The 13,948-nt window shown below is 42.1% G+C and overlaps 1 protein-coding gene across 1 annotated transcript in view; it reads right to left on the bottom strand.

Moving 5' to 3' along the window:
* Positions 1-1,727: 1,727 nt before the first annotated feature.
* Positions 1,728-13,948, bottom strand: part of myom2b (myomesin 2b) — a 29,164-nt gene continuing 16,943 nt past the window's right edge. The window contains exons 23-36 of the mRNA XM_060871841.1: positions 12,996-13,040; positions 12,614-12,750; positions 12,210-12,354; positions 12,066-12,128; positions 11,476-11,543; positions 10,147-10,260; positions 8,618-8,705; positions 8,480-8,518; positions 7,185-7,290; positions 6,401-6,564; positions 5,092-5,128; positions 4,911-4,933; positions 4,754-4,809; positions 1,728-2,284 (exon numbers count right to left, since the gene is read on the bottom strand). Of these exons, the coding sequence (XP_060727824.1) occupies positions 1,859-2,284; positions 4,754-4,809; positions 4,911-4,933; positions 5,092-5,128; positions 6,401-6,564; positions 7,185-7,290; positions 8,480-8,518; positions 8,618-8,705; positions 10,147-10,260; positions 11,476-11,543; positions 12,066-12,128; positions 12,210-12,354; positions 12,614-12,750; positions 12,996-13,040 (1,511 nt within the window). The 3' untranslated portion in view covers positions 1,728-1,858. The remainder of the gene's footprint in view (positions 2,285-4,753; positions 4,810-4,910; positions 4,934-5,091; positions 5,129-6,400; positions 6,565-7,184; positions 7,291-8,479; positions 8,519-8,617; positions 8,706-10,146; positions 10,261-11,475; positions 11,544-12,065; positions 12,129-12,209; positions 12,355-12,613; positions 12,751-12,995; positions 13,041-13,948) is intronic.

Genomic DNA, 13,948 nt, shown 5'->3' with positions numbered 1-13,948 from the left:
GCTTCTCTAAGGAACAGGTGTGAAAACAGTCCATTGTTATTTGTTTTGTATGTTTTAAGTTAAAACTACTTATTGTACATCATGAGCATAAACACGGATACCAATTTTAAGGATTAGCCTTTATTAAAATACACACTATCATACACACACTTTAGTTTGTCCAAAGTTTTGACTAGTGGTTTATTTTCCTAAGAATACATTTTTTATTTTTTTTTAAACTTTCATAGAATTTGTGTGGAAAAAGCCGAGGCTGTGTAGGTTATATTTCATGCTGTCACGCTTGCTGGAACACTTGGACAGAGCATGGTTTCGACAGAAGATTTTTTTTGACTCATCAGGTGACTTAGTGTATTTGGTGTGGTATTTTGCCCACATCTCCCAGTTCTGTGATTCACCTTCCCACAGCAAATCAATGTGTAAAAATTGAGCCCCATAATTTGGTGTCAGAGTGGTTTCTCCCAATGGTGACGCATGTGATGCACCACTGCCACCATGTGGTAGCCTATTTTTCAGGGTTCTACTACGCTGTTTCACAGTCCTACAAGCAACAATAGTTTTGAGTGCTGCAATCTGTTACAGACCGTAGGATCTCGCCCAAGTACGTGTGCAAACACAATCAATATTTTTCCATAGGGTGAAATGATACATCATGAGGTGACATCTTGTAAACATGCTGTTTAGGGGGGGTTAAAGTAAAGTGTAGGATTTATGGATTGCCTGAGTTTCCATAGAAACATGACTTCCAAGCGAATAATTCCCAGTGATTAAATATGCACAATTTAATTAAAAGTCAAATTCAAAATCTAAACAACCTCAATTTTCACTACATTTTAATTATTTTAATCAAATCCCCATTGAATGCAATGACTGCATGAGCAGTTTAATCATCAAAAGGAGAAGGTTAGAGAAGACACTATTTTTACTGCATGTCCTATCTGAAATGGTTAATCATCCTATGGAGGCAGAGAAGAAGGATAATGAAAAGCAAAATGTGAGCAAGACATAAACCAAAGTGCTCCCTGCTAAAGAGATCCATGACAGTAAGACTCCGCTAACCTTATTCTACTTTCCTAAAAATATGAACCTGGAACGAGGCTCTGGTTCACGCAAGACATGCCATACACATGAAGTGTGTGGAACATCTTGTGAGTGGGGACACAGACGTGATGAAAGATGCTGATGGAATTCATAAAGGCTTGAATGAGTTTATCACTTTTGTGCATTCATGGAGTGAACGTGTGTGTGTGTGTGTGTCTGTGTGGGTGTCATAAGTAACTCAAGCACAACACCGTGAAAATGATTACTACATCTTGTTTAATAACAAACGCAGGCAGAAGGTCATGAAGAGGAAGAAAGGAGAGGACATGAGAAGAGAAGAGGTTTATCTGAAGTGCTGTAGCAGAAGCCCAGCACTCTGTGGACTATCTATCCAAATGCCTCAAGATTCCACCACCTGACTGAAAGTGCAGCTTTTAAAAAATAGAGATAAATAGAATAAACATCAAAACACTGGCCATTTTTCACCAAGGGACCTCCAGGCAGAGGCAGCCAAATCCATTAGAAACCCACACCGCCGAAGTAAGCCATATGCCAAACACTTTAGCACTTCATTTTGTAGGCGGTGGGAAAGGAATCTAATATAACTTGACACTCCCAAAACCCCCCCCCCCCCCCCCCCCCAAAAAAAAAAAAAACACAATCCCATACCCCTACCCCTCCCACCCACTGTGCATTTTAGTTCTCTATTTACTTTACTCAATTCAATAGATCCCATAAATCCAAACAATGTCAATGATGAAAAATGGCATCTTTTTAATGTTACTTTTCTGCTGCTTCTTTTTGTCCAAAATAGGACAGCTTACTTCCTCCGAGAAGGAGTAGGAGACTTCATGCCAGCTGATTTGGCACTTGAGGATGGAGCTGTGGTCTTGGCAGGGGCAGGAGCAGGGGTGGGGCTAGTTGCCTTGGGGGTAGGGAGTACAATGGGTTGAGTCGGAGGCAGTATTTTCTTGGGTGCAGGTGAAGGCTTGATGTCTGGCATTTTGTCACCATGCTTGTAGACACTGACAATGACATCCACTGACTCTCCACCATATCTGTTCTGCACGCACATGGTAAACTTGCCTGAGTCATCTAGGGTCACACCCTTGATGGTGAGGCTGGCAAACTTGCCCGAGTCCAGCGAGATCACATACTGGTCACCTGGCTCCACCTCCTGGTCATTCTTGAACCAGGTGATCTGTGGTTTAGGGTCACCACACACTGTGCAGGTCAGACTCAGGGTCTGCAGAGAACCAAGCACACACAGGAGATGATAAATGATTCATAAACAAAGGGAATTCTTCCATCTAAAATGATCTAGAGTGCATAGAAAAGCATTTCCATGGGGATCTTGTGGAAATGTAGAGTTCTTAGCATACTAAAGAGGATGTTTTAAACCATCTACGACAGGGAAACACTCAGGGTTGTTGTCTACAATTTTCATTATTCTAATCTAATTCCCACTATGGTACATTAATTGTAGGTTGAGAGGGGTTTAATAAGAAAAAGTGAAATCTTAAGAGCTGCATTTCTAATGTTTGGAGCACTATTTAGAGACGATTCAACAAAAAAAAAGCTGCAATCCTTGGATGGGCTATACTGTTTCAGGAGATCAGCGAAATACACAGGAACTAAACAATTTTGTGCTTTATTCAGCATAAATCAGAACTTCAATATGGAACTTGCTTAAATAATGTGTATAATGTGGCCTGTCACATTTCAGCTAGTTCAGACTGAGACTCAGAAAGCTCTTTCTGGTTCAGTCACAGTCTACTGTGAACTAAGTGAAATTTGATTAAAGTGCCAGCAGGGCAGCGAGCCAGCACTGCCATAGACACAAAGCATGCTCTAATACCAAACCCAGTGTACCTATAAATCTAGGGGCAGTTTGACTCTGTATAATCACCAGTCTGGCACTGAGAGTCTGCTTGGATCCACAGTCTGGGATAGAAAGAAATCAGCCCCAGCATTATTTTTTCGTGTCATTCTGTCTGTTTGTAAATAATAGTAAATAATCTGACGTGAATGTCACATTTTCCCAAAGCTGTACTTTTAGCACGTTTATGGTAAATAGGCTCTTTAAGAAATTTTCCAGAAACATTTTCTAGTAAACATTCTGCTACAAAATATAACTAATACTCAACTTGTGCTCACACTAACAGGTATAAACAAGGGTGCTTGTTTGGACTCATAATGCTCCTGTGGCTATAATAATGGCCCTGCTTCAGCAAGACCTTGGGATCTCTTTAACAATGAGCATCTTACCCACTCTCTAGCTTTAAGGAAGCTCTCATTAGAGCACTGTCCATTATAGGAGACCTGCTAATGTCCTACATGGTACTTGCTTGCCTTTTAATGGGATGTAACAGCTAAGGACCTAGTATTTGCTCGCTGTTAAAGAAATAGAAAGAAAGGGAGAGAGAAAGAGACAGTGAGAGAGAGGGTGCTTGACATTTCCACTGTTGTCTATTCAGATGGATCCAATGAATAGACAACATTCCTTGAAGCTTCCTCAACAGTGGATTACAAGTCCGGAGACAATGAAGGAGTATCATCCACCCCCCCAAGCACATGCTATCCGTAATGAAGAGAGCAGATGATCCTCTGGCTTGTTCACACACCACCACACACCATTCGAGATCACTACAAAACTGCCCTGTGGTGCCTAGGATCACTAATGCAATTGCATCATTACCACAGGGGCCAAATTAATGGTCTGCAAAATGCAGAACAAAATTCACCATAACCCATTGTGAGCCGTGCTGATTCTTTCAGTGCTGTTTTCCTCCAAATTGAAACCATTTTAACACCCAAACAAATGTGTGTATGTCTTTTAGTAATGCACAGAGGCAGGTAGGACACAGTGGATAGCTGATATTTAACAAACATTAATCTTCATAAAGTTCACAACTCAATGCCTTTTAAATGACATCAGAAATATTAATAACCTCTTTTTGAGGACCATCAATGTAAATAAAATGCTAATGGACAGATAGAAACTAATGTTCTGTTCCTGGCCTTTCTAGATGTTGTGTAACTGCTCTGATTGCCGCATTTACACGTTTTTTTTTCCACCAATGGACAAAATGGAATGTGCAGCAAGAGCTAAAAGAGGTCCACTGGGTAAAGAATCTGGTGCTCTGTGAACACTTTCAGTGCAGGAGGGACAAAGGACAGGACTCTTAATGACAGGGTTGCCAGGGTTGTGATATTTATGTGAAATTGAAGTGCTTTAGAATTTTGTAACACATTTCTGCAAAGCAAGACAGTGTATGTGCGGACAGTGTGTCTGTGCTGTACAGAACAATTTCTGTAGTATGATATGCTGCAAATTTTGGATTAGAAAAAAAGGGATTATGGAGTGAGTAATATACTGTATATGAGAAATACATACGCAGAACATTGACTTGCTAGTTTTAGGTCTTCTGGGTGGTTTTTGTAATTAAGCAGCAAATCGTGCTCCAACCTGGCAACCCTGGTTAATGACATTACCTCTCCTTGACACTTGTGATTATAGGAAGCACACCTGCTAGACCAAACCCAGCTGTGAGCTCTCATTTAAGGGATTACTCTAAAAAGTGTGATAGCCTCTCAACTTTTTGGGGCACAATGTCTGTAGTCCTGCCTATGGCCACAATTCTATGGCCACAAACCCCAGCTGATGTCTTTAGTGTTTATATTATGGTACACCAATGCTGAAATGATGCCAAACCTTCTTTTCCATAATGGTTGCAACATCAGGCAGACCGCCAACGACTTTGCCTCGATCTGAAAATATAAACGCCGCACAGCCAGTCAGACTGAAGTATGCAATTATATCAATAAAAGAAGCTGTGACAAGCGCAGAGGACTTGAATGAGTGTACTCACTCTTTTCAGCATATGCTTCCGCTCTGAAAAGCAACAGAAGAATGGCGTTGTTAGCAGGCTCATTAGCACACGCGCTAATATTTTATCCACACACTGACATGCGCCACACATGCTCTGCATTTCTAAACATTGAAGGGACGACAAGAGAAGCAAGCAGCCTCCCAAGCGGTGATTATCTTACTTGAGTCTCTGGAACTCTGCATACGCATTATCATAGACTGGAGGGGTGGATAAAAGACAGAAAGAAAAGCACAGCCCAAATGATACAATAGAAAGAGAAAAACGATTTAACATTAGAACCCTCTAGGGGACAGCATAGGAAAACAAAATGATATCATCTCATTATTTTAATGGCCATGTTTTGGTGCATTGTAGAGTTCTGCTTTTTTTTTTTCTTAATTAATTACTGTCTTTGCTCGACTGATTGGAAGTGCTCTCGGGCAGCACACTCGACAGTTTGCGGACTAACGGCTGCCAAAGCCAGAATCTGCACCTTTGATATATTGTTACTAGTACCTCACGACTGGAATTACCCAGTTAGATCACAGGTGTTTACTGCCCTGGCACTGGCCTTTTGGACACCGTTTTGTAGAAACCGGGCAAGGAATTTAGGAGATTTTTGGCTATTGAGTTTAGAAGTGCTGCCAGATCCTCGGGCAAACTTCTCCTGAACACCAGTTCACTCTAAACTGGCCAATTTCCATTAATGTTGTGTCTGGTACCCCATTTGTGGGGTTAACCATTCGTTAAAACTTCAAGACTCTCTAAGGACCTTTTTACACCTGGTCACTTCATGTGTTTTCTCTGATCCAATAGCTATCTGATTTGTTAAAACTGTTCCATTTACATTAGGCCACATAAATGCGTCTTGGCGAATCGGATATGAATCCGATCTTTTTACTCCCACCTAAAATGCAAATATATTTTACCTCATTTCCGGGGTAATTGAAATGGAACACGCTTTGGTGTATGCGGTTGCTACAAAAAACAGCATTTACTGTTTGCTGCATTTTCGCTGGCGGCAGCAGTGCATTTTAAGACCAAACGACACACCTGGGTGAAAGATCGGAGCCAGCACTGGTGGGAAAACATATTTGTTTCTGGCACGATGCACGATTCGCGAGTCACCTGCGAGTGACGTACTTCCGTTTGGGAGGAGTAAAGCGCTGACGTATGTGGCTTGAACAACCACATTCATTTACACCTGTCCAGTTTCATCTGAAATGCGTCCCAGACCACTTCCTGAAGTGGTTTGAACGATCGGATTTATATCCGTCTTGAAAACGTTTCGGAGAGCATTTAGACCTGGTCTTTGTACGATCAGATAGCTATCGGGTCACAGAAAACGCATGAAGTGACCAGGTGTAAAAACCCCCTAAAGACCTTTGCCTTTGCTTACAAGACCACCACTGAACTGAACAGAGAATGCTATAAAAAAAATATGAAACGTTTATTTTTTAAGGATGAAGGAGTCAGTCAACTTTTCTTACCTTGTCCAGACAATTCAAGAATGCGTGTGTACGTCTTCTCACTGTCTGTCAGCACAAAGGAATATACTCCTTTGTCCTTATCAATGGGTTCAACTATCTCCAGACTGGCCATAGCTGAAGTGCCACCAACACGCATCCTTTCAGAGGCAGTGATTTTAGATTCCCTGTTAAATACAAATATTAAAATAAATATAAAATAATGCATTACATTCTACACAGAGTGTATTGGTGAGCAGTTTGCATTTCCAATTGTTTCCTAACAGAAATCTGTTATCATTTTAGATATTCCGTGATCTGTGGGAAGGTAAATCTTTATGGTACTGCAAGAAATGCTCTCAGTGCCGTCTCAGTACACCTCGTTCCAGAAATGATGAGAAACTTTCGCAGTAGTTTAGAACATTTAGTCAAATTGGTCATACAGGTACAAGAATGGCCATGTTTACAAGAAGAGCTCAGGATGTGTTAGTATGCCACATGCTTCCAGTTTGTACCTCAGGGCTAAAGCTTTAGGTAACTGTTAATCTAATAGATTTGATTTGTATTGACAGACACACAGGTTTCTTGTCACTTGGCCCTGCTATTTTTTCAATAATCATTTTCTCACGCCGAAGACTAAAGCAATACAATTATAGACAAAAATCTCTAAATGGTGTTTACATGCAGGGCCGACCGTCATGCTCGGAGGTCTGAGCGAGCACGCAGATCACATTTCCATGGTCATTTCCATCACTCTATTCAGAAACTTCCCTTCTCGAGAGGGAACGGAAGGAGAGAATAACCGTACTTGTGCAGCCAGTGGATCTTCATTTCCTCTGTGTAATATTTCATGTGGCACTGCAGCATGATGCCCTCAGCAGTGCACTGGATCACCAACTCGGATGCGCTGGACCCTGTTCACGTCAAAAAGAAAGAAGAGACACCTTCTCAAACAAAAGTTAGACTGTGGGGTTTTTCTATTACGGAACACATGAGTTTCGAGTTGAGGCGCTCTGTGGGGTTTTGGAGGAGAGTAACTGCTGATTGGTTTGGGAAAAGGGGATTAGTGCAGGGGTGTGCAAAGACAGGCACTACACCTACAAGGCAGAAATATGGCTAATAAGTGGCTCAAGGTGATTCAGCCAAAATGCTAGCCCACTATTTCTAACAAATTAGTTCAAATCGATAACGCATAATACATATATGTGGTTTCTGTTTATTTTACAGTCTATTCTGTGTATTCTGTTCTCCAGCTTGTCAACACACCTGATTGAAATACAAAAACACAGTGTGACACCACAACACCTTGCACTAGACACTTTTTGGCTGACAAGGTAAATAAAAGTATAGTCTGAATTTCTTTCTTTTGATTCTTATCAGCATAAAGTAAACATATCACCTGTTTGTTTTTGTCATGCCTTTTGGTTTTTTCCTTTGTATCTTTTTTAACACTCTCACACCTTTACACTTTCTCTCCTCCAATTGGTTTCCGCCTTTGGCCACATAGTTAAACTTCTTTTTTTGTACCTGACGTGAGGGAACTATGGCTTGTGACGCATCTGATCTGCCAAATGATGTATTCATGCTAATCTTCCACTGATTCTAAACCCAGACCCCTGACAAAACACTGAATGCCAATTACAATTACAGGACAATCATCAGCATGACTCACAGACGCTCAGGAACATCATTTATTCCCAAACTTGGTTTAAATAATCATGTTTTTCTTTTAACTTTCAGCAAAAAAAAAGAAAACAATTGGTTGGGAACATAGAGACAATGTCATCTACTGTATGTATATTTCTGTCATTGTGAACAGTGTGATAGTACAGACTGAAAGCATCATCCTTTACACATGTACTCCTGTTCTGAGGCTTGACATTTAGCTGGACTGTGTAAGCAGAAAGGGTTTCTGTATATCCGGCTGCTCTTCATTATGACTCAGCAGTCATCCTACATCCATGCTAAAGAAAGCTTCATTGTAGCTCTGTTTATTTTAAGACCTCAGTATCTCCTGAGTGATCTATCTTTGGTTACGTACTGACTAGATACTGACTAGATTCCCAGACCACAGATATGCTGTAATGCTAATGTGATACATACCAGCAATACGTGAGAGCTCGCTGATGATGTTGTCAAAGGCTGCAGATAAAAAAAAATAGGTAAGTAAGAAAGGAGATGGGCTTTTTAGTGGAGAAATGTTTGTTAAACTGCAACAATCTGAGGTGAGTACACTATTACCTTTCCCAGAAATATCAACCTGAGACTCGTCTTGTCCTCGGTCATCGCTAATAGTTGCTTTGTACACAGCCACGTCCTTCTTGGAGAACTGAGGGCAGAAATTCAAACAGTGTTTGCTGAGACAGGCCACTCGAGCATGTTTTCTGTGGGCTGCTCATTCGACGCAGCTCGCTTATGTACTATTATACGCTCCCATTCCTGGGACTTCCAAATGAAATGTTAGGTAGCGGTAGCTGGGTGTGCCAAGGTTAAAAACACCCACTGCTGGTACACTACAAAAAGCCTTTTAATTATTGCTTAAACACAAACCTCCTTTGAATGTCTGCTCTGAGCCCATGGCTTTGTACAGGAAGTCATCATAATTAGCTTTGAATACTGTGTCCTACTCCCTGTTGTTGTATAATTATGTAATTGACCACAATGTCTATGATCTAGTTTAAGTTCCCATAAGGACATTTAGGTTTGATTACTCGTCAAGTCACTTGTTTTAAATGCCTTAATTAACATTTTGCTGTATTTTACAGTGTTAAGAAAAATCATGATAACTATGTCAGTCTGTGCATGTTGTTGGATCTTCTAGTAACTGGAGACAAGTAGGGAATTTTTAAATGTCATATGAGAAAAGTGAACCTTTACAGTGATGCCAGTGGCACAAAATCTAAATAATCTGTGGTTAAGAACAAGATGACAATATAGTTTGGTACATTGATGCACCAATGGTGGGATGAAATAATGGATACTTAGAACAAACAGGTGATATGTTCTGTACAAATACTACTACAGTTATAAATAGGAGGCACGGCTTCATGTTTTTTAGGGACAAAGACCTCAAAACAAAAAAGTTACACAAGTGGGAAGTTTTCGCTGTGAAGGCTGAGTGTGAACAAGCTGTGAGATATAAAGCTTGCAAGACAAAGAAAGAGCATATTTATTATTAAGAAGGTGAGGTGCTGCAAAATGCACTTCCAGGCACTTTCATTCGTTCTTAGTTCATGTATTAGGTTCATTTAGGCCACACCCACTTCAGGTTTAAATCTCATAGCTACTCATCTAAGCTAAACATTATTTCTTCAGCATGAAATCCTATGTGCTTGGCTCACCAGCTCTTTTTATGTTCAATTTAAATTCTCATGTTCATCCTAATTTCTCCTGAGAGTAAAAAAAAAAAAAGAGTTTAATCATGAAATTAGAAAGAGCGTTATTACTACAATCATCTGAAACTTTGTCTTTCCCATTAACCGACATCAGAGCTTTGAATGTGATCTGCTGAGAAACAATCGACATGTTCATTATTAGAAAAACAAAAGACTGCAAAAAATTTGATTAACCTCTGCAAACAATGGGAACATAAAACTTATAAAGGAAAATAATAATTCAGCAGGAATAAATAAATCGTGCAATTATTCCATAAAGATAACAATGTTGTGCACTTGAACGACATCTGTTGCTGCTCCATCAGATTTGTTTGGTTTTATTGGCTAAGCTCAGTAACTGCATTGCTATTTTCTTTCAGGAATCCAAGCTCTCACCAGATACAGTGGGAGTTTGCAGACTCCAGAACTCAGGTCAGCAGGCACATCAGGTATCACCTCCACATCGTTTTTATACCAGTGGAATGCAGACTCTTTCTTCAGATTTGCTACCTGAGGAGAGCAGAGGAGAGGAGAGGAGAGGAGAGGAGAGGAAGGGAGGGGAGAGGAGAGGAGAGGAGAGGAGAGGAGAGGAGAGGAGAGGAGAGGAGAGGAGAGGAGGGGAGAGGAGAGGAGAGGAGAGGAGAGGAGAGAAGAGGGGAGAGGAGGGGAGAGGAGAGAGGAGAGGAGAGGAGAGAGGAGGGGAGGGGAGGGGAGAGGAGAGAGGAGGGGAGGGGAGGGGAGAGGAGAGAGGAGGGGAGGGGAGGGGACAGGAGAGGAGGGGAGAGGAGGGGAGGGGAGGGGAGAGGAGAGGAGAGGAGAGAAGAGGGGAGGGGAGGGAAGGAGAGGAGGGGGATAGGAGGAGAGGAGAGGAGGGGTAGGAGGGGATGAAAAGACAGGATAGGAGGGGAGGAGGAGAGGAGAGGAGGGGGTAGGAGGAGAGGAGAATTAGAGAAGGGGAATGGGGTAGGAGTAGAGGAGAGGAGGGGGGTAGGAGGACAGTAGATCAGGGGAGCGGAGATCAAAGCAGAGCAAAGAGGAGTGGAGGGGAGAAGAGAGGAGGGGAGAGGAGGGGAGAGGAGAGAAGGAGGAGAGGAGAGGCGAGGAGAGGAGAGAAGGAGGGGAGGGGGATAGGAGGAGAGGAGAGGAGGGGGTAGGAGGGGATGAAAAGACAGGAGAGGAGGGGAGGAGGAGAGGAGAATTAGAGAAGGGGAAGGGGTAGGAGGAGAGGAGAGGAGGGGGTAGGAGGAGAGGAGAATTAGAGAAGGGGAATGGGGTAGGAGAGGAGAGGAGGGGGTAGGAGGTGAGGAGAGGAGAGGAGAGGAGGGGGGTAGGAGGAGAGGAGGTGGGTAGGAGGAGAGGAGAGGAGGGGGGTAGGAGGAGAGGAGAGGAGGGGGGTAGGAGGAGAGGAGAGGAGGGGAGGAGAGGAGAGGAGAGGAGGGGAGGGGAGGAGAGGAGAGGAGAGGAGGGGAGGGGAGGGGGGTAGGAGGAGAGGAGAGGAGGGGGGTAGGAGGAGAGGAGAGGACACACATTAGGCATCAGACAGTGATGATCAAGCCAGCCTGAAATATGGTTGTTCACTGCGCCTCTAAACAACAAACCACCACAATGATATCTTTATAAATGAGACGAACAAAGCCTGACACATTAGTCATTCTGACTGGCACTGACAATAAACGCAGGCCATTTGTCTGAGGTGTGTTGAGGCACAAATGTGGGTTCACTCGCCTTACAGATGAGGCTGACGCTGGCATCTTCCCCAACATGAACAGACAGGAACTGGCTAAAATGAGGTCCTAGCAAAAGGGAGATTATTGGCAGCTGATGAAGCAATTCACAGCAGCAATGAAAAGTGTGCAGATTTACGTCTGAAGGATGATAAGTGTATCCACCTTGCTTTTGCATTTTGGCTTGTATTATATCCTTATAAGTATTACTATATTTTCTTCTTTCTTTATCACGACATAACAAAAGTTGTTTACTTGTTTTTTATCCATGTCTACAAATACTTCCTGTACTTGAGACCCAATAACTATAATTCACACCATTTCAGCTTCATTGCTTTACTATTACTTACGACTACTGCGAGAAATGGTAGGCTTACATTTGTTATAGAAGAGTAACAAATAGAAATACATTAAAAATAAGAAGTGTTCTAAACAAATACAAAACACAGATACGAATATGAGGCACACTATTCTTTTTCCCTTAAACAAAAAACCCTTAGTCACTTAGTAACTACTTGGCCAAGGGTCTGTATTAATAGTAGAGGATGTGTATTAATACGGCACAGATTAATATTTCTCTGTGATTTATACCCTCTTTCACACGGATATACTCCCTCCTCTGATATTCTGCCTCAGCCAGAGCTGCCTTGAAAGCTAGAGGGGAAAAAAAGGAAGCTAGGGTTAAGGATCCGTCAAATTATAATGGGATATATATGATTTTATATATCTCCTCACCATTTCCGATTAGCACCAGAGAGGACTGTGCCTTTCCTGTTCCGTCCTGAATCTGCACGGCGAATGTCCCCTCGTTGTCCTCAGTGAAATGATCCAGCACCATCTCAATAACGCCCGTGGCTACATCATGTGTCATTTTAGTTTGCTGGAGCAAAAAACAGGATGAAAGTAATACAAAGATGGAAGCAAATTGTTCTCATTGGTGCCTCTACTAGCTTTGTAAGCAATTTATTCGGATCTTTTATTACGTTTTCTTGGAGGCATTCTGGGTGAGACGGTGCACGGTGCAGTGCATGCTAGGGTCAACTTAATATAAAACCTAAAGCAGTTCTCACCAAGCACTCGAAGATTTACGCAAGTGTCACAAGCTGTCTGTGTCGCTTTGCATGAGGCTCGTTGCTTACCTCGCAGTTGACAAGCTCTTTGTTATTGGCAAAGAATTTGTAGGTCACAGCAGAGGAGATGTTCTCAGCTTGCAGCCAAAAGCGCACACGACCTCTCTCCAAAATCTTGTACGCAAGCTCGGTCTTCAGAGGAATAACTGTGATGAACACAGAAGTGGCAGAAGTGAAATTTGTGTGCTCTCATGCTTTACATATGTGACCTTGAAAATGGCATAGATACACAAATCCTCATAGGCTCTGAGAACCATAGTAGAACATTGGTCAAGAAGGTACTGGTCAAAGCTCAAAGCAAACATTCTCAGTCTTAACTCAGCTCCTCCGATAGTCATGGAATGAGTCAGCTTGGAAATAGCAGGACAGAAATAGTTCCTTGGTTACTTACTTGGATGGCGGATGTCATGGCTGAGTGCCAGCATTTTCGTAAGCTCTGAAATAAAGAGAAATACATCAAATTCCACCAAATATCTGTGAGCACTGTGCAAGAAAAATCATCCTATGAAATGATGCATATGGTGCACATGGTGCATGGCTCTAGACAACCTGAGATTGCTTTCCAAATGAAAGTGATTTTAAGACATGATTAGATTCCAGTGGACAAAGCCGGAAAAATCCATAATGAAGCTTTTGTGCTTTTCATGTGACATCACGTCGTATAATTGCTGCTCTTTTGAGAATCGAATAAAGCACAAGCTGCATCAATGTTATTGTCAGGGCTTCATCAAGAAGATTCATTTTCGTTTATACTAAGAATCGACTGTCCTAATACACTTGACAATATGCAATACATCTTCAACAAGCAGCAATGCAGCGGATCTGCCTACAGACTCAATGAAACTGAGCAGCTAATGATTGGAAATAGTTTACATTTTTTTTTTGCAGACTGTTTGTGTCATATCTTTCTGTTCATGGCTGAAAACACTGGAACTTTTCTGGTTGTAGTTTGGCATGTGTTCTGAGATGCTTTTCTGCTCACCACGGTTGTAAAGTGTGGATATTACTATAGAGTTATGAAGAAGAAGGAAAAGAAGAAGAAGTCTTTATTTTGTCACATATACTTTACAGCGCAGTGAATTTCTTACTTTACATATCCCAACTTTTGGAGGTTGGCGTCAGAGCACATGGTCAGCCATGATACAGCACCCCTAGAGCAGTGAGGGTTAAGGGCCTTGATCAGTATCCCAACAGTGGCAGCTTGGCAGTGCTTAAACCCTGATCCTCCAATCAACAACCCAGAGCCTTAACTGCTTCAGGCACCACTGCCCCTGTACGCATGCCCTTCCTGTCAGTTTGAACCTGTCTGGCCACTCTGCTCTGACCTCTCTGGTCAACATGGTG

This window comes from Tachysurus vachellii, chromosome 6 (assembly GCF_030014155.1).
Source record: "Tachysurus vachellii isolate PV-2020 chromosome 6, HZAU_Pvac_v1, whole genome shotgun sequence".
NCBI lineage: Eukaryota > Metazoa > Chordata > Actinopteri > Siluriformes > Bagridae > Tachysurus > Tachysurus vachellii.
The sequence above is the reverse complement of the archived record's forward strand: the minus strand, read 5'-3'. Positions and strand labels throughout refer to the sequence as shown.